Raw genomic sequence first — 27,498 nt, 5'->3', positions numbered from 1 at the left:
ATGGAAGAAAGCAACATCTCTAGGTGACCGTGGGAGAAAAAGTGATTTGAACTCTATAAGTGAATGGGCGTTGCCATGAGTTTTTAAAAAATGCTTTAGAGAATAAATAGCTGATGAAGAAGCAGTGCTCAGAAAGCTAATGCTTCCAAATAAACCTCTTGGACCATAACCTGGTGTTGTGTGACTTTTAACTTAGTAGCGTAGGGAGTCGCATAGCAGTAGGAGGAGACTGTTAGAAAATTCAGCCTCCATTGACCTCACTAATACGGTGGTGGAGACGGTGAAAATGAAGCATGGCCCCCGGAGACAAGCATGTTCGAACCGTATAAGTTAAAAACCTATCTAAAATTGAGCTTATTACACATAAATATTCGAGAGTAAAACCTGTCTACAATGGGCTCTGAAGAAATAAATACCACGACCGTGCTTATTAAAGGTTTCTGATTTGATTGATTGTTAGAGGATCCGAGTTTTTCCTGTCATCGTTAGAACCAGGGCTGAAGTAAGGATACATTTTGCCAGAAAATGAGTCAGTGAAAGTAAACAGGGTGGCCATGTTGGCTGCATTGTAGAAAGACAGCTGTCCACCTTCGTAGTCCAGGTACACCCCGACCTTCTTGGGCTTCGCATTTATGGATATACGTGTGGGATTGGCTGTGGAAGCCCAGTACTCACTGCCATTTTTCATCCCAAAAATCCAATATCCTGCATCTTGTGCCGACCTCGACCCCCGTTTTCGGAAGGTATCTTTAACTACGCCTAAATCCCACGCTGTTTTGTTTCCCACGTTCACCTCCCAGTAGTGTCGCCCTGACGTGAATCCGACGGATCCCAGGACACTAAGCTCGCGATCAACACTTTCCGCAGGTTCCGTGACAGCCCGCGCTTTTTCCATAAGTTTGACACTGGCCCGGTCCTCGGAGAGAACCAGCTGGGGATGCGCTGTGCTCGGATCCAGAGTCAGGGCAGCAGGTGCTGAGAGAAAATGAAAGAAAATAGCTCGTCAACGATTTTGTAAAGAAGCGTGTTACCGTGCATTGAGGAAAAAAAACCCAGTAATTTCTGGAAGAACCCAGCAGGGAATCTAATTTTACACAGGACACACTCTTGACTGTCCGAAATTACCTGATACTCATCGGGAGGGTAGTTGCGCGGGTAAACTATTTAAATTGTCCTTTTAAATAAAGTTTTGAAATTGTGGCAATTCTAAATTTATTGATGTGAATGCGTTGGAGGTTGGGGTCGACGGTATTGGCAGTGGGGCGGCTGTCGTGCACTATACTGGAGAGGCTCAGGCGAGTAATCTGGTCACGTGGGTTGAAATCCATCACTGCAGCTGGCGGAGGTTGATTTCGACCACAGCAAGTCTGAAACTAGGACACTTATCGCACAGTAGTAGTGTCCCTACTGCTGAGCCAGGACCATCGGGTTCAAATTCCACTTGCTCCAAAGGTCTGTAATCTCATCTAAGAACACGCTGATTACATTTTTTTAAAAACTATGGAATTAAAAATTAGTCTTAATAATGGCGACTATGATGGCTGACATCCATTGATTTAAAAAATAGCAGCTGCTTTTCTTTAGAATAGGGAAACTGCCGTCCTTGCTCGGGTTTGATCTACCTATGATACCGGACACACAGTTATGTAGTTTAATGTTAACTGTCCACTGAAATGGTCTGATAGGTCTCTGAGTTTAAGGGAATTGGGGATAGAAACAGTTGTTGCCCTTTCCAGGCATGCACATGTAAAAATGAAAATAAATGTAAAAATTGGTCGTGGGCAGTAGCTCTGCATTCAACACAATGAGAAAGAAAGTCCGGTTGAGCCTAAAGTCTTATAGCTGTTATTTTCAAAGGCATTCCCTTCAAGTCCTTCAAGACCTTCAAGATTCCTTTCAAGTCTTGAGCACCCCAAGCACTACAACAGTCGAACAAGTTTGGTTCATGTGTAAGGCCAATAAGTAATGGAGCAAAACTCCGTGAGCGGGGAAGCAGACAGACTGATATTCCAATTTCTAACCTCTACAGAACTCATGGTATATTCAATGACATAGCGGTCAACGTCACAGATTTTGGGACCAGATCTAAACTGAATACATCCAAGACGAGTTGGACTCGCTATGTTTCTATAGGTAGCTGAAAAGGGCCGATAGTACCGAGGATGGAAGCTTGGCTTCTTTTCCCTTGAAATATTAACCTGCGGTGGCTTTTACCTTCAGCGGTGACGCACATATTCGTTTCAGTTGGCGGGAGACTAGAAGCCATTCTTAGGGATTGACACTACTACTGTGCTTCCTATACTGTTCCCATGTCGAACGTGCGTTCGCGTGCAACATGGCTTCTCAGGGTGAACCAAGCCATCTGGAAGTCCAATAGCTGTGCTTGGTAGCTCCGCGTAAAGGGAGTGAAATCTCCGAACCTGAGCGAGTCTCGATATTTTCTGTCCAACTGGAGGGGATATCTCTGCGCTTTCTGGTTTCACTGATATTAATCAAAAAGTTTCTCTCCCATGCTTTACCAACTGCTCCATACTGATATCCACTGACAGAGTCGCATGCTCCGTCCACTCGTCATGGAAATGGCACCAAACTTCAAGGTACAAAACAGGACTGCCATTTTCAGGCGGGAATCTGGTTCCTAACTGATTCGGGTCAAGTCTTAATCTTAGGAAATATGGCGCCTTCTGGAACGGACAAGAAATAGGGAATTATAAACACATTTCCCACCAGGCTTGGACGCTTACAATATTCCTTGTCGATTCCACAAGGCGCCAGTGGATATGTCACGCCCGTTCAAGGTTTCATCTGAAAAATAAAATTCGGCCACTTCGACACCATCTTTAGTCCCAAGCTGGTAAGTCTTTAATAATAGGTCTCTGAGAGAAAGTTAACAATTATTATTCAAATAATGTAACGCACGTTTCTGATTCTCAGATCCTCTTTACTGGCTATTGTGGTAAAAGCCATTTTGATTGGTGTCAGGAAGCAGGCAACAACAGGTTGGCCTCCTCATTCAGCCATTTACTGTGCAGGAAGATTCAACATGTTAGGGATGTGCAAAAAGCAAGTGTAGAATGGTCTGACTAAACAGCAAAGGTGTTTATATAATAAATTGATATAATAATTGTTTGCATTTACAGAAGTTCTTAAATCGGGGTGACAGAAATAGATTAATTCAAGTGAAAACGGTTACGGACTTGACAGCGACCATTTGAGTATCGCTCAATTCACTGATCAGTCAAACGTTAAAATTATCCTTTAGATACTGGACAGCACGTTTTCTGATGACCAGCAATCCTGCTTTTTGTAGATGCTAATCTAATCAGTTTCCTTTTCGCACGCCCAAGATATAATGTACGAACGTCATCGGTGGTGCAAAAAAAAATTCTTGGCGTTACAGTACTTTGTTTGCGCGACTACTCATGTAATTAAACAGGTTTGTGTCCAGTTCTTCTTGAGACGCAGGGCAAAACGGACAAGAGCAAGTCAGCAAACTGTTTTGCATTCTTGTTTCCCATTAACCAACACTTCACCGCAAGCATAGATGCCAAATTTTGTATCAGGGATAAACCTCGGAATATAACAATGCCTGAGGAGGTAAAAGAGTTCAGGGGTTCACGGGAAGGCCGGCAAAATGGCAAGAATGCGGTAGATTCAAATTTAACCCAAAAAGGGGCTGGTGATTTGTTTTTGAAGGTAGCATAAGATGTCATAGAAACGGAATTGTCAAAGATTAAGAGGGAGTGTGGCCAGAGCAAAGCCCAGAAATGCAGGTACAAATGTCTTTAAAAACGGGAGGGTAATCCTTTTAACAGCTTGGCTTTTAAAACAGAAATATGGGGCACAAGTGTGCTCAACCTCGGAAAATCCCTGGTTTGGCCGCAGTTGGTATTTTACGTCCAATTCTGGACAGCACGTTATGAGAAAGATGCCAAGGCCTTGGAAGGGTTTGATAGTTGCATTGCAAGAGTGACAGTCAGAGGGGTGATCAGCCATACAAAGAGACCAACGCTGTTTGGTTGCTTTCGTTAAGACAGAGACGGTTAGTTTGGAGAGAATTAGAAAGTGTACTCAAATCGTAAAAGGGCCTTCCCGTGAACCCCTGAATGAAAAACAAATAAAGAGAGAACTTTAATATTTGTAGAAGGTTTAATAACCAGCTTACACAAGTTCTAATCCAATAACAAAAACACCTGAGGAAAGGAGAGATATTTGTTTTAAATCAATATATATTTCAGCGATGGAAACAGAGTCTATGTTGTCTTTCAAAAACAAATTGTGTCAAACTTGAAGGGAAAACCCATGCATACTGACAAAGGCATCTTGAAATTGAGTTCATTAATCTTTCAGCAGTTCGACCCTGTTAAGATAGTCCGAATTTGCTGTGCCATTGCATTGGTCTGTTATGTTCCAATTTTTGCAAGAAATTGAAGCAGAGATATTTATTTTGCATCAACTAGCTAGTTATTCCCCAAGTGAGGAAAAACTTGTAGATTGCATTCCATTGTGTTTTCTGTTTCCAAAAACCTTAAGGCTGTTATACTTTAATCTTGGACTCTAGATCTCCATTTGTTTTCCCTTTGTGCTATGCTCTTCTACTTACTGTGTGTCTTTGCATGTCGGTCCTTTATATGCCTGTTTTAAGTTAAATATACAGGTTTCAAGAAGTCATGTTCAATTTCCATTGCCTCGTGTATTTGAATTTACTGCACTCACTGATCGTTTTATTTTTTTGGCAACAAAATGCCAGCTTACCGGGGTTAATAACGTCCATTATATCTTTCCACACTTTGTACTGGATAGGTCCTTTGAATGACCCCAGAGGAAGTTTGCCTTCTGTGACCGTATTCAGATAACTCCCTTCGCTAATAATGTAAAAAGAAAAGGTTAGGTACTGAAAATATGAAGTAAAATTTGGAACTGTTGTTCATAAGTCCACGAATTGAATAGAATGCGATGCATACCTCTTCCCTTTATCTGGATCCTCCTGAAAGTAAACAAACGACAGATGACAGTGATGAGCCATGCAAAACCTTACCTCTGCCTTTCATACTTACAGTCCCAAATAGCTTTAAGGAATCACTTCTCCACATTTGAAATAAATTTTGCAAATGTCTAAGCAGCTAGACTGAGAGTAGGCTTGATGCATGTACTCGAATTAACGAGGGAGCTGGGCCGTAGAGCACGTGGTGTAAGTGAAATTGTCAATAACTCACCAGCCCAGTTAATAAACTCCCAAGGGATAGAAACGTGTTCATGAAAACAAAATGTTAAGGACAAATATTCCAATTCGAACGCTCTAGAATAGTTGCTTTTGTTATTCATGGACAAGCGGGTATTGGATTCTTCAGTTTCTTAATTTAACAGATGCCAGAATTTCAGCTTTATTGGAGTGACAAAGATAAACCCAACATCGATGAGTTAATCGGCCATCCCCTCGGACAAACAGTCGTGACTTCAATGCTATGGCCAGAAATCTCCTCTGACCCACATGTCTTACACAGATAGAGTTCGTTGATTTCCTTGTAAATTTGCTTTAAAAATTTTCAAAGACTGACAAGGGGGAGCAAATATAGTCACTAAGTCGCACAACTGAATCTGGGGTGGAGAGGAGCCCGGGCGGGATGTGGGGGAGAGGGGGCGCGGAGTTGGGGAGGAGCGGAAACAGAGCTAGAATGTGAGAATAGAGCAATGGAGTTGTTTCTACATTCCTCCATCTGTATTCAAGCTCAGAATCGGATGGATTCCCTCTTCTTTTGTGGCAAACTATTGTTATTCTAAAACCCGCTATTCAGCTGAGCGGCGAAAATTAAGAGCCACACATCGAGAATATCATACTTGAGTTATTGTTTTCGATCTGATATCTTAAATTCAATGGCAGCAATGGAGAAATGCAGTGACCGGAGCAAAGGGATATTTCTGGGTCTTTTCAAGCTCTCTGTTGACTTTAAACCTGAGTTATTCTTTAAGTCAGAGAACGCCCTGGGGAAAGATACCACAACGTCATGAAAGCTATGATAGATCTTCAAAGACTGCGTTTGAGGGTTGAGTGAATTTGAATTATATTGATCTTACCACTGGGAGTATTTTCAAAGGTGGAGAAAGGACCTCTTAAAGCAATTTGGGACTCTAAGTGTGAAAGGCATAGATAAGGATTTTAAACGAACAGAATTGAACTGAGAGATGCAGCCAGAATTATAGTATGTCAGGAGAAAGCCATTCTCGAACATTCCGGCTAGAATTCAGTGTGAACATCGGAGAAATTGCCCAAATGGCTAAGCAGCTAGACGGGGAGTCGGTTTGACGCATGTACTCAAATTCACTAGGGAGCGGAGCAGAGCAGATTGAGCGACATTGTCTCCATTCATGCAAGGATGGAAAATGTGACGGAACAGATTTAAAGGAATTGGTAAAAAAAAGTAAAAGCGACATGTGGGGAAAAAAAAACTTTGCAGACAGGGAGTGATACGATTTGGAATTCACCACCTGAGACGATGGTGGAGGCAGCTTCAATAGAGGCATGGTAAAATAGTTGTCTCACAAGGAAAGGAATTGGACAACATCACTAACTGAAAGGCAAACGCCAAAAGCCGGTGCAGCAGCGATGAGCCGAATTGTCTCTTACGCTGGAACAATTCCGTGATTCTGTGACATATCTCCCAAGCCCCCATTTCAACTTCCGCCAATTTCTTTTAGCATATAATTTCCAATAGACCTGAACTGGAACTACTGTATTCTGTTCCATAGTTGCAAACATTGAGCACTCTTAACGAGTCAGAAAAATCCCGTGAAAGGAATTAAAGAAATAATAATCTCAAATATTGAAAGCCTTTACATGTTGTTCGTTAACAACGTCACCCTGACTTCCACCAGAGTTCCCCTTAACCATCTGGGACACCCTGACAATTCACATTGACTTGGCTAGCACCCGTAAGGATTCTTACCTTGAGCAAGGAAAAGGCATCTTGTTGATTTAATTGTGACTGGACACTCGATAGCTTCTCATCTGTTTCATTCAGATGCTCCTGAATGTCCCGAAGATTGGACTCCATTTTCTTTAAGATGTCCTCTTCTTGGTCCCCCAGCTCTTTGGCAAGAGCCCGCTCTTTTTCTTCCAAGACCGTGCGCAGTTTGGTAAATTCTGACGAGATGTGCTTCTGCAGAATGTTGGACTGTTCCTGCGTCAAACAAAGAAGAGGCAACCATGCCCTGTGATTCTGGAGTGAACACAACAGAACCCCACCCGAGCAATTCCACAGGGTAACAATGTTACCTGGATTTCCGAGATACTTTGCTGCTGCTTCAGTAAGACATTTTGGATGGAAGTTTTCTTCTGGTTCAGCGCCTGGAGGTTCGCTCTCATTTTCTCCTGCAGCAGAAAGACGGGGAGGAAGGGACTCGTGAAATTGCACATAATGAACAAATCATCGAATTTAGAACTAAACCATCAACCTTTCCTCCCTTACCTTGTAAATCTCGACCGCCTCATTTATCAGCATAAAGTTGTGTGATTTATGGCTCCGTCCATCTCTCCTGTCCAGACACATCACACAGATCAATTTCTTGTCAGTTTCACAAAACAGCTTCAGTTCTTCCTGATGCTCGTCACAGAAGGGGTTGAAAACTTTGCTGGTCTCCACTGTCTGCTTAATGTTCAGGCTCCGAATTTTGTTGGACAGGACTCCCAAAGCTCGGTTGGCTTTCAGGTTTTTTTCACGGAACACCTCCCCGCACTCTGGACAGAAGGCTTTTTTCTCTTTCTCCCAACACTGTAAGATACACTGACGGCAGAAATCGTGGCCGCATTCCAGCATCACTGGATCGACAAAGATATCGAGGCAAATGGGGCAATTCAGTTCATCTCCTAAGCTTAGACTTGATGATCCGGAAGCCATGGCCGGCTCCACTGCTTCCTGCCTCCAATTGCATTCACCGTCGCTGTTGCTGCGCAATGATGGCCGCCCCGCCGCTCTCCGCTCTGGTATCAGAGATAATAGTTGCTTGGCCGAAGAGCTTACAGCTTTCAGCAAGAATTGCCAGGGAAGAACTGGCGCTTATCTCGCGACTTCTCCAGCGCGTTTGTGAGGGGGTGGGGTTGGAGCGATGGTGAAGGGAAGGACATGGCTCCTGGTCTTGACTCAAGCGAATTGCGCATTTTTTTTCATTCAAGGCAAGGGGTGTGGTTGGATTAACGGCGCTCAGACCGAGTTGGTTCGGAAACAGGATTAATCCAAGTTAAAAAAAAATCCAGATCATTGATTGACCTTCCCCAAGCTAGTAATGTTTGAAGAAATAAAATTTCAAATTGCCTCGTTCATGTTATACAGGTATAACTATACTGTGTGAACTTCGTTGGTTTTCCTTTATATTTTAGATATTCTCAAATCACCCAATTCATGATGTTATGATACATCACTTGAACAGGTCGGACATGAACCCACGACGCGGGGTCAGAGGTAGGGACACTACCACTAGCTCGTGTTTACATCATTCCTGCATTTATTGGAAATGCCAACAGTGGTGTTAAGTTTAACTTTGACGTTACTCAACAGATCGCAATTTCGGGGAAATAAGCTCGTTCATCGGATTTCCTGGTTGACCTTTGAAGGACTTAATTTTACTGAGAGAGTTTGTAATGTCCCATTACTTTAGCTTGTTTTGTTTTGAAAAAACACAATAGCCATCTAATTTCTGCAATGGCTCATATTTTGCTGACTGTGGTAGTGAATTTCAGCCTTGCGCTCGCCAATACTTACGATTTTCAGGAGCCGTTACTCCTAAAGCATGTGTACAATCGGGAAGCTCCCCTGTCGAAAGGATGCTGGGGCGGTCGGTTTTGATTTATTTTGCCCCTCCTTATTGCCCTAGAGCTCATGGAGCTTGTTGAGCCGGGTTTTGAGATAATTACGTTGCTACGAGCTTGATTTCAGATGCAGGCCAGGCCAAGTAGTTTGCTCCCATCCCGAAAGTTCATCAGAGAACCAGATACGTTGTCCAGATGTGTTGGCTTCACTACAATCCATGGTATTTATCACTGAGATCAGCTTTCAATCCCTTGCATTTTGTTATTAATATGAATATAAATCCAGTTGAAGTGATCGGAATTGAGTCCGTGTCCCTAGACGATTGCAGGCAGAGTCTGTGCAGCACTAGTCAAGTAATGTTGCCAACACATCACCATCAATTTTTACCCTGACAATTTGGCACAAATGCTAAGGAATTTATCAGCTCCTTACTTGCCGTCCATGCTGGGAAAATCTGGCTCAGCTCATAGCCTATTTCGTGAGGCTGCCACTCCAGATTGTCTTCATATAGCGCATACAACCAACAGCCTGCTTGCAAGAACAAGGAGAAAGATCAGTTCACTCCAATTTCTCCAGTTTTCCTCTCTAAGATACACACATCTGTGCAACTGTGATCAATGTTTTCTCTTGTCTGCAAGTCCCTGAGGGATTTACAGAAAGGAAGTCTTGGAAATATTTCCTCTCATTGACCCTTCATATACAAGCTTACTTCGTTTAATTTGTTTCTCCTAGGGGATTTTTGTTTGGCTTGGAAGTTTGGAGGAAAAGTGTAAAATGTGTTGTTACATTTATTCCTGTTATTCTGGTCATCTTGTCTGAGGCTGCACTCATTGGCCGGCTGTTCTATCACTACCTGCTAATTTCAGATAGTCCAATGTCGATGAACAGGGGCAGGAAAGGGGGCAAGGTTCTTTTTCTTCCCACTTGGTTCGCCTGTCAAATTGACCATTGACCACCAGTTCGGCACCACGCCATCCGTTGATCGCAACGGAACTGAATATCGACGGGACGATTAACGGGCCTTCATTGCCGGACAATCCTTTTGCATTCCTTGACAAGAAAAAAAGCCAAGACCTGGATTCTGCCATATTTTCTAAAACGGAGAACCAAAACCACTGGGTTAACCATGCACCATAACGTTGGGCGATTACATCTGTCGTTTATTCACAAAATCGTAAGACTGGCGAGAATTGTGGTGGAATGCTCTGGGCTTGGTCTCTGAGCTATCCTACTGCTCAATCTGCGATAAGCCAAGTGTCTAAAGTTGCAATGGCCTATAACGTCTTACGAATATTTAAAGCATATTGCAGAAGCAATGGACAAATTCAATTACTTTCTTAGCAGTCTACAATTTTTGCTTGATCTGGAACTGAATTCACCAATGATTGCTATAGATGGAATATAGTTTACAAAAGAAGATTGCTGCTGTGCCAGTATATGCCACACGATTAGCATGACTTTTCAAAAATATCTTTCAAGTTTCCGGTTCTAGCTGGGACATTGGATTTGGAGAAGTTTAAGTAAACATTTAACAGACATACTCACAATAATGAAGGATTCTCATGGAGTAACTCGGAAGACCCAACAATTTTAAAATTCATCCATGGGACTGGGCATCGCTGGCCATGCCAGTATTTATTGGCCCTGCCTAACTGCCAAGAGAGCAGCCATAATGCTGTTTGTCTGGATCAGATGTAGGCCAAACCCTGATCCCGGGGGCATTACCTGTATTTCTAGATCAACAGTCTAGCGATAACACCAATAGGCCACCGGCTGCCCCAACAAAAGCAATTAGCAAAAGACCATTGACATGTGCGGGGCATAGATTTTACATGGTGTTAATATGATTTACAAATTGCTGCCAGAACTGACGGCGGAGGCCAATTCAGTAGTAACCTTCTGAAACTTTTGCACAAAATACTTGGAGAGGAAGTGCTAACTTATGGTGAACGCGAATTATAAAGGGCGGAATGGCTGGGCGTGTTGGTATTTTGTCTTGCTTTCGCAAACAACGGTGACGATCTGGATGGGTTGAATAGACTTCTTCCATGATATTTAGATCTCGAGTGTTGGATAAGATTACGTGCTTCATTGTTGCTTCAAACAAATGACTCCTGACCCTGCTGATGCAGATAACTTGCTCAGCAAGGTCAGCACAGTCTCAAAGTAACTGAGTGTTGTTACAAAATGCCTGTTTAGAATTGCAACATTGCATAGCGATGGTTACTTCAAAATCGCAAGGACGTTTAGAGCCAAGCTCTGGTCGATTACCAGCGCTTATGGCCATTCTTTGCACTAAATTAATAAACCTACTTGGAACGTAGAAGTAGATTATTTTGCTGAATTCAGTACTCAACGAAAATGCTCCTCCCACTGAAATTCCGATAAGGTACAAAAAAAAAAATGCCTTGACGTATTTACAAAGGACATTTCTGTAATTAAATTGCACATTGAATTAAAATTACAAATAACATACATCTTTCTATTCAAATTTCAAAGTAAATATTCTTCCAAAAAAACTCCTTAAATTTTGCTTCGAAATCTCTTTTTTATTATTATTACTTCTAGAAACAAGTGAACTCAGGACAGAGCTTTAGATTCCTGAGTCCAACACCATTGAGGCTGCTCCTGAATATGTCTGTTTGACGGACAGCTCTGAGTCGCACCAATGATTCATCTACTAAAGTACCACTGGTAACTCAATTTTCCAGATTATCTGCGAAATTATTCTGATTCGAACCCTGCCCCCCAGGTTGTGCTTCCGCACAGCGTGGGGCAAAGTGTACGATGAGAGAGAGAGGGGGAAAAAATAATTAATTTCCTTACTGAAGCTTACAGGGATAGGGGCTAAGTGCTGGCAAATAGGACTAGATTACTTTGGGATATCTCGTCGGCAAGGACGAGTTGGACGGAAGGGTCTGTTTCCGTGCTGTACATCTCTGTGACTTTCTGACTCTACTAACTCGTCAAATATACTCTGCTATTTCATTGGATGCTGGCGAGTGTTGAGCGTCAACTGCATGCGCTCATGAGAAATTGTCCGATCTAGGTCTCACCATCCAATTCCCGAGCTATCCTCACAAATTGGACTAGATTTTCCAGATTAACTAACATCTAGGGACATTGATCCGAAATTTCTGCAAAAGGGAGGATCATGCACTCTTGGGTTAACAGGGTGGGGTAGCAGTAGAAATCTCGGCAGTGAAATGGTTAGTGTGAAAGTGAATCTGTAAGCAATTTGTCGAGGAGTTTTTCCCGGGTCCAGAGCGGAAGCGGATGGATAAACCAGAGGAACACTGGCGGTACTTGAGGGCACTCGGCATGTTGCTGGTATCCACCTTGCTAACAGGTGATGTTTATCCCGGGAATTCTATCTCCCCCATCCCTTGTCCTGTCTGCGCAAAGACCTTCAGAAGTCGGGAAAAAGCAGCTTTCCCCCATATTCCCTCTGATGCTTCCCTATTTTCCAGCATCTCTGCATCGCCGATATCGAGGAAATTTCAAACATTTCCCGTCCCTCTGTGTGTTTCCAATTCAATTCATTTCCTCTGGGAGTGTAGAATTCGCTTCATATTGAGCACAGGTGCTGATAATCTCTTTTGCCTATTCTCACGTGGGCGATAGGGCGGGGTGTGAAGGGACATTACAGAAGCATTTTCACCAGAGTTCTACCGCGGATTCAATCTATGTGCGTTAAACCCATTGGATCAGGCATTTGACAGTGATTCCAATCAGCGCATTGCTCCTCCCCTCAGATGCGCCAGGGGTAGCTTATTGGCATTTCCAATATGGAAAGTTGCCAGTTTTATAAAGACAGCCAACGATCTAAATCACTCATGCGCAGAAGAGCAAAAACAAAATCACCACACTGGTAGCAAATCTACGCTCACTTCGTCCGCAGTGCATAAGTTTGATAGACCAGCGGCCACCAAAGGTGAAGACAGTTTGAACGATGACCTCTAAGTACCCCAGGAAGAGCTTGACAGTTGACCGGGACTGCCCTGTTTGCAATAAAATGGTTACGGATGGGGTGGTCCTGGAGTGCGGACATACCGCCTGCGTCGACTGCTTTGCGTCCAACAGTCAAAGGGAAGGGCGTATTTTCTGCTCGAAATGCTGGACGACTGTTGAGCAAAGAAAGCCGCAGTCCAGCCACCCACTGGAAGATCTGGTTGTGAGAGGCGTGGATCCGAAAGAAGAGAAGAAAGGAAAAAAGGGACAGCACCCGTTTTGCCAGGAGCATCAGGAAGAGGTGAAGTTGTTCTGTGAAACGGAACGGAAACTAATCTGCGTGAACTGTCTCGATAGGAGGGATGAAAATAGCCATACGTCCCATAATTTCATGCTGGTGAACGAAGCTATTGACATGTACAAGGTAAGCACTTTGAGTCGCATTACTAACAGAAATTTCCCCTGTCTTTCCTCCTTTAACTATGTCTTCATGTCGATTTCATTTCCTCAGGAAAAAATCAACACAATTATATTTTCTCTGAAGCAGAAGAAAACCTCTTTTCAAGATTTTGAACTTAAGCAACAGGAAACCATTTCTGAAATTAAGGTAAAAGTTAAACTGTAATACCTGTACCGGTGGTGTATTGGACACTCCATGTGTCCACACCTGAACTCCTCCTACGCGCTATGTGGCCATCAATGTCCTGGTGACCTCGGATAGTTTCTGCTCGTCCCTTAACAAATCAGTCTTCTCTTTACAGGAGCAGTCGAACAAGTTGCAGGCCCTCATCTTCACTGAATTTTCCAAATTGCGGAGCCTGCTGGACGAGAAAGAGCGCATCTTGGTCAAAGAATTAAACGAGGAAAAGGACGACATTTTAGGCAGAATGGAGACAAACCTAAGAGAGATCCAAGGCAACTCGCAGGACACTCAGCAAAAGGTGTCAGACATCGAGATGCAATTGAATACGGATGACGGAATTACTTTACTCATGGTAAGATCGCTAATTGGGTCAAATGTGCTCTCACTGAATGCACGCAGTTGTCTAAAAGTAGGTTCCCTTGTTGCTGGTCTTCACTATGTTTTCAGTCCCAGTGCATGCACTGTTCATGCTATGGTTCCTGCTCCAAACCTTCTGCTACCTTCATTACTGGCTTCAGAACTCACTACCATCAGGGCAAGGTGTGCGTTGTTTTCCCTCTTTTACTAAGAAAATGGGCAATGAGGCAAACTTGGAATACATAAAGCAAATTCAGCACTGCTTTGGAATCAATTTGATTGGTGGAAAGAGGCACTGACATCAGAGTAATTCAAAGGCAATATAATGTAAATGGTGGAACTTTGGAAAAGAAAAACAAACTGCTGGAAATGCTCAGCAGATCTGGTAGCATGCTTGCAGCAAGAGAGCGAGACAGACAGATAGAAGAAAATAGAATTTAAGTTTCCAAATGCAACAGTAATTCTGCAACTGATACACGAAGATGGGACAAGGAAAGTAATATATGGTATGTGATATGGCGGATGGCGGGTGGTGGGAATAAGAGAGAAAGGTTTGTGGTGCAAGAGTGGTGATGACAGCAGTGAAGATGCCAAAGATCTGTCTCGTGGGCAGTATACCTGCCAGCCCAATGCAACTTAAGGGTAATAAAAGAGAAATGAGAAAAAAAGCAAACACAAAACCAGAGGCAAACATGGGGGCAGAGGTACGATCTAAACTTGATGAACTTATCATTGTGTTACAGCCTATTTTCCCATTCCTCTTTCATTTCTTCATTGAGTAAAATCCAAGCCAATTTAGTCTGGCCTCACAATGTGCAGTTAATCTTACAGTTGAACATTATATCACCCTAAAGATGCACATAATACGAACTGTATTAAGAGATTAATTGGTCTATTCCTGATTTATGTTCTTATGTTTACATTTTGATGTGGTACTTTCAACGTCTTTACTATTCTTCTTTTTGCTTGTACACTTTTCTATTATTTTACAGTTTGATTACTTCCTAAACACATTCCTGTTTCTTGCTGACCCTATTCTTGCTTGCACAAATTTCTGTCGCAGACATCCATTGACACATCTGTGATAACAATTGCCATCTTACCACCAACTTGTGTCTTGTTTATTCTGCTTGTGCATTGCCATCGGGCTGTTGTGTGCTAACATTTCTGTTTTTGTCTGTTTCAGGAGAATATGTCCGTTGACCAGAGGTATGACATGACCTCACCCCTTCCCCAAAATAACATTATGATTTTGCATGTTGAAATGTTTGTTTTATATTAGAATGTTAAATATTTTGCATTCCTAGTAATAATGAAGAAGACTACCAGCCAAAAATAACAGAAGGCAGTCTGACGTTGGGAGCATTTAAAGGACCGACCCAATATCGAGTGTGGAAACAAGTAATAGACATGCTTAACCCCGGTATGGAGGTTATATGTTCTATGTCTTAGCTTTCAATATCCTCAATAAATATGTATATGCTCAGAAAACCAGGTCGGAGGATAAAAATTTAAATATTATTCAGAACCACATTAAAGAAGAGTAGCATGTATTTGGTGAAACTCATTGTTTGTAACACAACCGGAATCATAGAATCATTAATACAGAAGAGACCTTATGTCCATGGAGGAGGTACCACCAAAGGTATGCTACCACCTGCATTAGTCCCACTTTCTAGCACTGAGCCCATACCCTTAAATATTATCACATTTCAAGTATTCGTCCAAGAGCTTTTTAAATGTTGTGAACTTCCCCGCCCGAAATAACCTGCCCGGCAATGCATTCCAGATTCCTTCAACGCTCTGGGTGAAAAACAAACCTTTCCTCAATTTCCTTCTAAAGCTACTGGCCTTCGGTTTAAAATTATGCCACTTGCTATTGAACTTTCAACTAAAGGGAACAACTGCTTTCTATTCACCTTACTACACCCCCCATAAACTTCGACATCTTTATGAACCTCTTCCCTTCAACTTTCTGTGAACCAGAGGAAAGAATTGGAGCTTATCCAGTTTTTCTTTATAGATTAAATTTCCTTCCCAGGCAACATCCTGGTATATCTCCTTCATATCTCCACCAGTACAATTACATCTTTCCTATAGTGTAGTGCTCAGAACTACACACAGTACTCCTGCTGTGGCCTAAGTATAATTCTGTACACCTCCAATACCACCTCCCTGATCTCAAAGTCTATGCCGTGACTGATAAAGGCAAGTACCCCGTATTTATTTTTAACTACCCTATCAACCTGGGATCCGTGGACAAGTATCTAGAGATTCCTCTGTTCCTCCGAGCTTCATAGCGTCTTGGTCCTTTTTGAGCATTTGCTTACCTTGCTCTTTCTGCCAAAATGTATCACCTCTCATTTTCCATGACTAAGTTCCAACTGCCAGCAATGTGCCCATCTGACGAAAATATTTATGTGCTCTTGTAACCTACCAGCTTCCTCCTCACTGTGAACCACCCAACCAATCTTTGTATTATCTGCAAACTCACTTATCGTCGGTTCCATTCATGCATCCCATATTCTCATTTACTTTGCTTATATATCTCAAACAATAAAGGACACAGCACTGATCCCCGTGGAATGTCACTGCATGTCATTTTAATACTCAAAATTATAATTAAAAATCTATCAGTTTTATTAATCCATGGATAGGAAAGATTAATCCATTCTTCAAATCTGTCGTTGTGGGCGAGGAAGCGAAACAAAAAGTGTCACATTTTCGAATGGTAGGAAGAAGCTTTAAGCACGAAATATCTGTATCTGTAATTGAAGGAATGATCATAAAAATGTGCGCTTAAACTGGAGAATGCGGGGCAAAAGTGAAAATATTTGCCAACAGAATCATGTTAAAACACTCAATACTAGTAGCATTTTGTTTCCAAAATGTTTCCAAAATGCTACTAGTATTTATTAAGGTAAATATTCTGACTCCAGATGCTCAGGAGAAGTATAACTGGTCGTAGCAATCACATACTTCCAGTTAAACTAAAAAGAGATCAGTACCCAATGTAGTTGGGGCAATACAGCACCATAGATGGATGATTGAGTAGGTAGTAGCAACAGCATATTGGGTCACCTTCAGGTTGAGGAACCAACTAGTGTAATGCCACCAAGGTCAGTGTTGGGATCTTAAATATTTACAATTTATATTAATACCTTTTTTAAGGGGTCAAACTTTCTGCTGACACATGCATAAATACAAAAAGAAAAGCAAATTGTGAAGAAACAAATAGTTGCCAAATGGATATCGATTGGTTCAGTGACTGGGCAAACAAAACTTGGTCGATAGAATTTTATTCTCTTTGGTGAGATCATAAAAGCCAAATATTATCTAAATGAAGGCAAACTGCAAATATGTGGTACTGAAGGATCTGGGTGTCCTTGTGCGTGGATAAGAAAGTGTTAGAATGCTGGTATATCAAACATTTAGAAGACAAATGGACTGTCAACCTTTATTGCAAACTGAATGGATTATAAACGTAGGTAAACCTTACTACGAAGTATAGAGGATTGGTGAGATCCCAGTTAGGGTATTGTGTACCAGTTTGATCTCCTTTCTTAAAGAGCGATCCATTTGCATTGGAGGCAGTTTAGAGAAGTTTCACTCAGCTAATTCTTGAGATAAAAGGGCTAGCTTATCTAAAGAATTATTCAGTTGGTTGGGCCTATACCTTTTGGAGTTCAGAAGGATGATAAGTGTTTTTAGTTGAATACGTCTGACTCTGAGGTGACTTGACATGTAAGATGCTGACAGACCTATCCTCCCAATGAGGAATCTCAAGGTAGCACAATTTGAATGTAAGTGGTCGCCAGTAAGAGATGAAAATGAGGAGCATTTTTTAAAAATCTCAGAACGTTGAAATTTTTGAGTTCTTTTCTTCAGACATCAGTAAAGGCGGGACATTGAATGTTTTCAAGGATGCGGTAGACAGATCTACGATCTACAAATGAGTTAAGGATTTCTGGGTGCATTCAGAAAAATAGGCCGAATGCCAATTCCTGATCAGCTGTAATGTCATTGAACGAGAAAGTGGACTCAATCGGACGAATGATCTTCCCCTGTTTTGTTATTGTGAAAGTAACTGCAGCTGCAGCTCAATTTAAAACGTGCAACAGATGAGAAATCTCACTTTCAAGTCAAATGCATTGAACCAACTGTTCCTGTACATGGTGTTTATACCAATAGAAAGAGGCGCCCTTGCCTTGTAACTGCAACGACGGCTACATGGTGTGTGCAATGTTTAAAATTAATTGCATCGGTCTGTAACAAGCTAATTCTTTTCTTTCATAGACTGTGCAAAGATGACGAAATGAAGCACTTTTGATTTGACTTGACCCCATTCTGACTTTGTAAAGCATAACAATGTCCTGAACACGATACGCTATCCAGATGGCCTTTCAGATGCAGTTGTCCATTACCACGCATTAAAGAACCATATAGAATTTTAGTCCCATCCTATCCATCCGTATGTAGTCTACACAAAATCACCCCGGAATGCCTGTTCAAACCTTGCATGCTAACTTCAATAAAGAACGTGGGTGATATCCGCGCTTGCAATCTCGTTTTCATTTGTTTTATAGTAAAAGTATCAAATAGTAACCGAAAACTTTAGGATTTTGTGATTCGTCTCGTCGACGAATTCGTAAGAAATGTCAACGTGATGCACGACATCTCAATAGTTTGTACTATGGTGAATACTAGTTAAAAATGAGCTGTCAAATCATCTACAGTAATCAATTAAAGAACCAATTCTTAAAATGAAATTGAAAAATGAAAATTTGTCAAGTTAAATTAACATTTCGTGTTGGGAGGGGCTGGGGAAGTGAGAGACGGCGGCACCCACTGAACCCGTGACCTAATCCGCTTGGAAGGGCTAGGGCAGCAGATGGTTCGGAACACTAACCTCAACAAGTTCCTCTCCAAGCCACACATAATCTTGACTTGGAAATGTATCTTCAGCATCAATGGGTCAAAATCTTGGAACTCTTTTGCTAACAGCATTCTAGATCTAAATGCATCCCAGGGATTCAACTGCCTTCTTCTGAAGTGGTGGGTCGCCGGTTTGGAGAGTTGTGTGACAGATGAATGACACCCTGCTGCCATGCTCCTTCAGTGGCATTAGGAATACATAAGTGCTGAAACTGGTACTGGTGGTGCCAGTCAACGAGATATTTTGCCTGGATGCTGTCAAGATCCTTGAATGCTGTTGGAGCCGAATTCCTCCATTCAAGTGGAAAGTATTCCATCAAAAGATGAACTTCTGTTTTGCAGGACTGGACAACAAATATTGACTTAGCCAGCAACGCCCACATGCCACGAATAAATAAAATAAGTTTTCCCGGAGTGTTTATTACTTTGATTCACATTTCGAAATATTTGCAAAGTGTGATGGAATACACCACACTTACCTGGATGGATACAGCTTCAACGAATCTCAAAAAGCTTGACACCATCCAGAATAAAGCAGCTCTCTAGATTGGTACCACTTGCCACAGGCATCCACTCCCTGCACCACCGACACTCAGTAGCAGCAGTGTGTACTATCTACAAGATGCAATGCAGAAATTCACCAAACATTCTCAGACAGCACCTTCCAAACCCAGCACCATTACCATCTAGAAGGACAAGAGCAGCAGATACATGAGAACGTCACCATTTGCACGTTCCCCTCCAAATCATTCACCATCCTAACTTGGAACTATATCACCGTTCTTTCAATGTGGCTGTGTCAAAATCCTGGAAAACCCTCCCTAGGGACACTTTTGATCCAGCTGCATCATGTAGACTGCTGCATTTCAAGAAGGCAGTTCACCACCACCTTCTCAAAGGCAACTGTATAGGGTGCTAGGTGACTCAGTGGTTAGCACCATTGCCTATCAGCACCAAAGACCCGGGTTCGATTCCCGCCTTAGGTAACTGTTTGTGTGACGTTTGCCCATTGCAGTTTTCTCCCACAATATAAAGGTGTGCAGATTAGGTGAATTAGCCATACTAAATTGCCCAAAGTATTCAGGAATGTGTAGGCGAGGTGCATTAGTCAGAGACAAATAACGGGTAGCGGAATTGGTCTGGGCGGGTTACGCTTCGGACGGTCATTGTGGACTTGTTGGGTCAAAGGGCCCTGTTTCTACACTAGAGGGATTCTAATACCTAGGGACTGGCAATGCAATGTTGGGCAGCCAGCGGCGCCCAAGTCCCACAAGGAAATAAAAGAACTGAAAGCATGTTTCAATATTTCAGCAACACTATGAGAGTCAGTCAGGTGTGTACACGCCTATCAACTGACATTGCTGTCGTTCAACAGTTGATGTGTTGATGCACATTTGCTCTCCTGCTGAAGCTCCTGTGAGGAAGATGGATAATGCAATTAAAGCGAGAATTTGAGTGAGATTTAGATGCGAATTTTCAGTTGTGATTATATAATTGGAAAACACTCAGGGACAGCTTATGGCGAGTATCTCTGCCTCTAAAGCATGAGTTCTATAGTTGTGACTCACCCCAAGACCCGAAGAATTTGCGCTAATCGCAAAATTAAAGCCAGCTGAGGGTCAAACCGCAAACCTTTTTAGCAAATGCCAATAACAGGCGGTGATGGGAATAGGAGGGAGATTTCTGCCATTGGAGCCTTCACTATCATTCTCCCGATTATACGTCGCATGTTGTCACAACAATTCGAATTCCCGGAGCAGACTGGGCTCATCTCTACCATATCTACTATTAAACGCCTCCCGCAATCATGCTTCCTTACCTCAGTCCACTCTTATTTCAAGCCACAGGACAGGGAGTCTCGGATATCAAATGACAGAGCACTTGATCGAATGATTCCACTGTTTTGCACTATCTTCTTGTCCATTAAGTAAATTACTGCGCGGTCTTCAGGTTAGGTTTGGTACGAAATTTCTCACCCCTCTTTTCATAGAATCCCCGTGGAAGCAAATCCATCGAGTGGACACCGATTCGTGAAATAGTATCCCACTCATACCCACCACCCCCACCCTACTCTATGCCAGCAGCAGTTGCAAAGCATGAAAACAGAGCCTTCAGTCCAACTAATGCACTCCGGCCATTTCCCAAACTAAACTCGTCCCGCTTGCCTGCGTTTGGCCATCATCCCTCCAAACCTTTCCTGCTCATGTACTTAGCCAAATGTATCTTAAATGTTGTAATTGTACCTGCATCCATAACTTCCTCTGCCAATTCATTCCACAGACAAACCATCCTCTGTGTAAAATAAAGTTACCCACCCCCGTGTTTGTTTCTCCTCTCATATTGAAAATATGCGCTGTAGCTTTGAACTCCCCCACCCTAGTCCCTTGCTACTCACCCTATCCATGCCCCTCACGATTTTATAAATCTCTATAAGGTCACCCCTAATCACCTACGCTCCAGTTAAAAAAACATCCCAACCTATGCAGTCTATTTCTGTAACTCAAACCTCCATTCCTAGAAAAATCCTGATCAATTTTTTTCTGAACTTTCTCCAGTTTAATGATATCCTTCCTGTAGCAAATCTATCTTCCTTCTCAGTCTACCTGCATTGCAGTCTACGTGGGTTTCAGCATCGACAATGAATGGCTCTTTTTGAAATGTAAGGCTTGTGCTTTGTTTGTAGTGTCATCTTCAGTGCAGTTAGTGCAATTAAACCTGTTGGACTAAAACCTGGTGTTGCGTGATTTTTATCTTTAGTGCAATATCCATTGAAAGACGTCAGGCCAAACCGTTCTCCTGTTGCCGAACTCTCTAAACAATCCAACAGAGCAGTCAGATATATTCCATCATCTAACTCCCCACTAATACGGCGTTACTATGAATGTCTAGTTCCCAGATATTGTTAGACAGCAGCCAACCAACCGTGGGACTGCTGATTTCGCTCCATGTCTCGCCTAATGCAAATCCTTAGTTACGAGATTGAGGGCTGCTTAGGTAGGGCAAACTACATCCCCAACTGTTCAATCCGAGTGACACAACAAATTTACCCCATAGCCTACTCAGCATCCTACCAACATGGCAAAGGCTGAAACACCAGTGTAAACTCTATTGTCATTTCTTGGTGACTGTGACGTAGAAGGAGCGAAAGAATTCGGGAGCGATGAGCTGTGATAGCCGCTATCAATATCCAGAATCTGAAGTTCAGTGCAGTTAAATGCATTAAATCATGCTTACACAGTGGAAATTATTTAAGATGATTATGATTTCGTCAAAAGGGATTTTTTTAATCGGAGCAGTCGGGCAAAGATTCAATTCAAACACGATGATGTACCGCCACCTTAAGGCTGTTTCTCGACACTACAGCTAGCATGGAACGGGCATAGAGCCGGCACAGATACAACGACAGATTACTCGTAATCTCCTTTTGCGCTCGTTCCATCTTCTGATGCATGGTGGGGCAGGATTGGGTGGGGGCGTGTGGAGACGTGTTGGGGGCGTGTCTAGTGGCGCTCAGTGTGTGGTGACTCTTACAAATACAGTTCTGTACAGATGCAGGATGGTAGGCATAGCGGTGAGGAATGAGGTCAATTGCTCCGCCCCCCCCCCACCCCCCACTCCCCCGACTGATTTGGTGCAGCCGCAGTCTAGCAGTTGTGTCCTTTAGGACTTTACCAGCTTGGCCAGACAAGACGCTGCGGGGCTACTCAGTGGGAATTAATGTTCCCATCCAAAGTACATTCTGTGCCCCTTGCCACTCTCAAATTGTGTTCAATATGAAGGAGTATTGATTCACAAACTGAAGTGGGTGGAGTGGACATCAGTGATAATCAACACAATGTTTCCCTTCTTTTGTTAGACCCTGATGTCATAAGACTTCATAGGGATTGAGAGTCAAAGTCAATTCTCTGAAGCCAACTCCCTCTCAACTGTACATCCTGACAATACGATGCTGCAAGACAGGATCTGAGGAGCATAAGTTGGGAGCATAGGCTGTCAGGGAAGGATGTCGTTGAAATTTTCAAGGAACAGATACGACGTGTCCTTGATATGTATGTACCTGTCAGGCAGGGAAGAGATTGTCGTGTTAGGGAACCTTGGTTGACGAGGGAGGTTGAGTGTCCTGTAAAGAGGAAGAAGGAGGCTTACATAAGGTTGAGGAAACAAGGTTCAGACAGAGCGTTGGAGGAATACAGGATAGCCAGGAGGGAGCTTAAGAAAGGGATTAGGAGAGCTAAGAGAGGGCATGAAAAATCCTTGGCGGGTAGGATCAAGGATAACCCCAAGGCTTTTTATGCGTATGTGAGAAACATGAGAATGACGAGAACGAGTGTAGGTCCGATCAAGAACAGTAGTGGGAGACTGTGTATTGAGTCGGAAGAGATAGGAGAGGTCTGAATGAGTACATTTCTTCAGTATTTATATATGAGAGGGACCGTATTGTTGAAGAGGAGAGTATGAATCGGACTGGTAAGCTAGAGGAGATACTTGTTAGGAAGGGAGATGTGTTGGGCATTTTGAAAAACTTGAGGATAGACAAGTCCCCCGCGCCTGATCGGATATATCCTAGGATTATGTGGGAAGCAAGAGAGGAAATTGCAGAGCCGTTGGCAATGATCTTTTCGTCTTCACTGTCTACAGCGGTGGTACCAGGGACTGGAGAGTGGCGAATGTTGTCCCCCTATTCAAAAAAGGGAATAGGGATAACCCAGGGAATTACAGGCCAGTTAGTCTTACTTCGGTGGTAGGCAAAGTAGTGGAAAGGGTACTGAGGGATAGGATTTATGAGTATCTGGAAAGTCACTGCTTGATGAGGGACAGCCAGCACGGATTTGTGAGGGGTAGGTCTTGCCTTACAAGTCTTATTGAATTCTTTGAGGAGGTGACCAAGCATGTGGATGGGGGTAGAGCAGTGGATGTAGCGTACATGGATTTTAGTAAGGCATTTGATAAGGTTCCAAATGGTAGGCTTATGTGGAAAGTCAGGAGGGATTGGATAGTGGGAAATTTGGCCAGTTGGATAGAGAACTGGCTAACAGGTCGAAGTCAGAGAGTGGTGGTAGATGGTAAATATTCTGCCTGGAGCCCAGTTACAAGTGGAGTTCCGCAGGGATCAGTTCTGGGTCCTCTGCTGGTTGTAATTTTTATTAATGACTTGGAAGAGGGAGACGAAGGGTGGGTCAGTAAATTTACAGATGATACGAAGATTGGTGGAGTTGTGGATAGTGAGGAGGGCTGTTATCGGCTGCAAAGGGACTTAGATATGATGCAGAGTTGGGCTGAGGAGTGGCAGATGGAGTTCAACCCTGTCAAGTGTGAGGTTGTCCATTTTGGAAGGACAAATAAGAATGCGGAATACAGGGTTAACGGTAGGGTTCTTAGTAAGGTGGAGGGGGAGAGGGATCTTGGGGTCTATGTTCATAGCTCTTTGAAAGTTGCCACTCAGGTGGATAGAGCTTATAAGAATGTCTATGGTGTATTAGCGTTCATTAGCAGATGGATTGAATTCAAGAGTCGTGAGGTGATGTTGCAGCTGTACAGGACTTTGGTTAGGCCACATTTGGAGTACTGTGTGCAGTTCTGATCGCCTCACTTTAGGAAAGATGTGAAAGCTTTGGAGAGGGTGCAGAGGAGATTTACCTGGATGTTGCCTGGAATGGAGAATAGGTCGTACGAGGATAGGTTGAGTGTGCTAGGCCTTTTCTCATTGGAACGGCGAAGGATGAGGGGTGACTTGATAGAGGTTTATAAGATGATCAGGGGAATAGATAGAGTAGACAGTCAGAGACGTTTTCCCTGGGTACAACAGTGTTACAAGGGGACATAAATTTAAGGTCAAGGGTGGAAGGTATAGGGGGGATCTCAGGGACAGGTTCTTTACCCATAAGAGTGGTGGGGGCATGGAATGCGCTACCTGTGGGAGTGGCAGAGTCAGAATCATTGGTGACCTTTAAGCAGCAATTGAATAGGTACATGGATAGGTGCTTAAGCTAGGACAAATGTTCGGCACAACATCGTGGGCCGAAGGGGCTGTTCTGTGCTGTATTGTTCTATGTTCTAATACTTGTATTGCAAGTGGGAAAGAACATCATCAGGAATGTGATGGTGTTGCCTGGGCCATGGTGCATGAGATACGATTCTGTAAGCATGACAATGTCAATCGTTTGCTTGAGAAAATTTTCACGATTTTGGCACTGGCTACAGATGTTGGTAAGGAGTATTGTGCAGGAACCACAGGACTGAGTTTGTTATTGCCAGGATCGATGACCAGGAGGCTCATCCAGGTGAAATACATATTTTTGGAGCTGTCTTAGTGATTTCATACAACTGAAAGGTGTGTGGAGCACTTTAAGATGGCAATTAAGAGTCAGCCATATTGCGGTAGGTCTGGAGTCACATATGGTTCAGTTTACCTTATCTTAAAGGATAATAGTGAACCAAACAAGGTTTTCGAAGAATCTACAATGATTTTCAGTGTAATTATTAGATTTTCAATTCGAGATTGTTTTGAATTCCAATTCCACTGTTTGTTATGGACGGAGTTGAATCCTCAACATGGGTCTCTGGATCACTAATCTAGCGATCACTACATCATCACCTCCCACTATCTAACATGATCCCGAGGGGTCTTGACATGTTGGATATGTAGAGTGAGTTTCCTCTTTTAGAAGATTCTGGAACTAGGGGTCTCTGTTTAAGTGATGAATTGCACTCATAAAACGAAACCGTTGGGACTTTTTTTGTCTCAGAGAGTCTGAACGTTAGTCCGTTGGCAGGTATTGAAAGCAGCCATCCGTCATATGCATAAGACATGTTCTTGATGGGGAAAAAAAAATGGAAGGTTTCTTGCGGTTGACAGGAATGTAGAGTAATCACGTCGTCTACATGTGATCTCGTTTCAGAAAATCAAGGCCAATCGCGCACGACTTTCCTGTGAAATCACTCAATGTATGGAATTAATAAAAAGAACAATGCTGGAGATCTGATTTTTTTTAAATCCCAGGAATTTCTAGTTGAACTTAGCAGGTTAGGAAATTAAGTGAGAAGAAAACAAAGCTAGCATTTCGGGTCTGCTGTTAGTTCATCAAAATCTTTCCAGCCTGCAGATCTGTCAAACCTGCTGAGTTTCACCAACAATGTCTGTTTTTTGTTAGGGATATAAGGAAGCTGGATTTCTTACTGAGAGAAGTTCTAACTGTAAAACAGCTTCTTGACTTTATTCCACTGCTATGGCATTAAACATTTGGGAAACTAATACCCAATAAACTTAAAAATCATTAATAATTTCTGCAGTCGGAGCAATAAAATGATTTTAAAAATCACGAATCCCAGGTAGACCGGTGGAGAAGGAAGTCAACTTAAAATTCCGGCTGTGCACACGGCACCTAGACTAAGAGGCCGTTAGATCGACAAAGAAAGCAACGAGAACAGAAGTTCAATTGTCGACAGTGTTTTGCAAGATTAAATGAGCTGTAAAGTGCAGGAACCCGGGTATGTTCCTGTCTGTAATATTTCTCTACAGGCGCAAAGTGCCGCTACATCACGGTGTTAGAGATGAATCAACTCAACCCCAGTTATTTCTCGCAAATGGGCATTACATTGTTGAATTTTTTCCTCATTAGATAGTGGAGATTGGATCTTTAAATTTATCCATGGTCAATTTAAATATATTTTTGAAAGTATGATTGGGGCGACAACCACATCAACAATGACTATTGAATTTTGAAGGATGCTCGAATGGACCTATGGCACTTATACCTCGCTCTTATGTTTTACAGAAACTCTTTTGAAACTCCAATTATATATATAGATTGGAGAGGTTAGGAATGTTCTCCTTGCAGAAAAATGAGAGGATTTGACAGTTAGTCAAAACCATGAGACAGAATGGATAGGGATAAATGCTTTTACTGAGGGGACGACTAAACATCAAAGGACATAGATTTCAGGTAATCGGCAAAACAAAATCACGAGCGACATGAAGAAAATCCTTTCCATGCTGCTAGTGCTGGGAATTAAAATGCACTACCTGAGATTTTACTGCAAACAGATTCATTTGAGGCAACAGGGAATCGCAATAATATTTGAAAGGAAATGCATGCAGTGCTTCACTGAAAGGCGGTTGATTGGCACTTAGAAATCTGTTCCACCAGAAAGCCAGCTGGGCACGATGACAAAATCCCCTATTTCTGTAATGTAACAATTTTATGATTCGATAAAATTACAATTTTATGATAATTCATTAAAAGTTTTGACAGCCTCCAGCACAACTAGTTACTATGTCATCAACAATTCGGGGACACATCTCATGCCCACGTGAATATATCCTTAACCGCCCATCCACCACCACATCCAATCAAATCAAGGGTACATTGCAGTCCTTCAACAACCTGTCACTCCCAGTTTCATGCTTCTCCTTTCTGTAATTCCACGTCTATTCTCAACCTCATCCTCTCCTCTGTGTATACCTTTCAGCCTTCCCCAAACTCTCATCTATTTCTTCCTCTTCCTGCTCACAATTCCTTATCCTCTTGCTTTTATTCTCTTTTCCTCCTTGTCCAACATCGAAGTGGATGTCTTTCCCATTCCAAAGCACTCTGTGATACTGTACCCCTTCCTAATTCCCATTGACTTCTTAGCACTCATCCCCATTCTGCCTCGCCTATGCTTCAAATTTTCTGTCTCCTCTTCACCCTCATCCATTTCCCCACCTTGCATTACTTAACCTGCTCAGGTCCATCTCCTCTCCTCCACCTCCAGATAACTAACAGCCCTCATACTCTAATCCTATCCTCCACAGGCGCACTTCTTTTC

General features: G+C 42.6%; 2 protein-coding genes across 2 annotated transcripts; one reads left to right on the top strand and one right to left on the bottom strand.

Annotated features, from left to right (window-relative positions):
* Window positions 1-430: 430 nt before the first annotated feature.
* On the bottom strand, window positions 431-7,895 carry LOC122541535 (zinc-binding protein A33-like). The gene is made up of 6 exons (XM_043678363.1): window positions 7,467-7,895; window positions 7,274-7,369; window positions 6,945-7,178; window positions 4,965-4,987; window positions 4,756-4,865; window positions 431-975 (listed from the first exon to the last, which is right to left on the bottom strand). Exons 1-6 carry the CDS (start codon window positions 7,893-7,895, stop codon window positions 431-433), a joined length of 1,437 nt encoding a protein of 478 aa, XP_043534298.1.
* Window positions 7,896-12,756: 4,861 nt separating this feature from the next.
* LOC148140200 (zinc-binding protein A33-like) lies at window positions 12,757-25,001 on the top strand. The gene is made up of 5 exons (XM_087978702.1): window positions 12,757-13,179; window positions 13,267-13,362; window positions 13,517-13,750; window positions 14,942-14,964; window positions 24,764-25,001. Exons 1-5 carry the CDS (start codon window positions 12,757-12,759, stop codon window positions 24,999-25,001), a joined length of 1,014 nt encoding a protein of 337 aa, XP_087834828.1.
* The last annotated feature ends 2,497 nt before the right edge of the window (window positions 25,002-27,498 follow it).

The sequence above is a fragment of the Chiloscyllium plagiosum genome, unplaced genomic scaffold, assembly GCF_037043375.1.
Source record: "Chiloscyllium plagiosum isolate Xiang-an unplaced genomic scaffold, Cpla_swu_hap1 HiC_scaffold_35, whole genome shotgun sequence".
In the NCBI taxonomy this organism is placed as follows: Eukaryota; Metazoa; Chordata; class Chondrichthyes; order Orectolobiformes; family Hemiscylliidae; genus Chiloscyllium; species Chiloscyllium plagiosum.
This window is presented reverse-complemented; position numbering and strand designations above follow the sequence as displayed.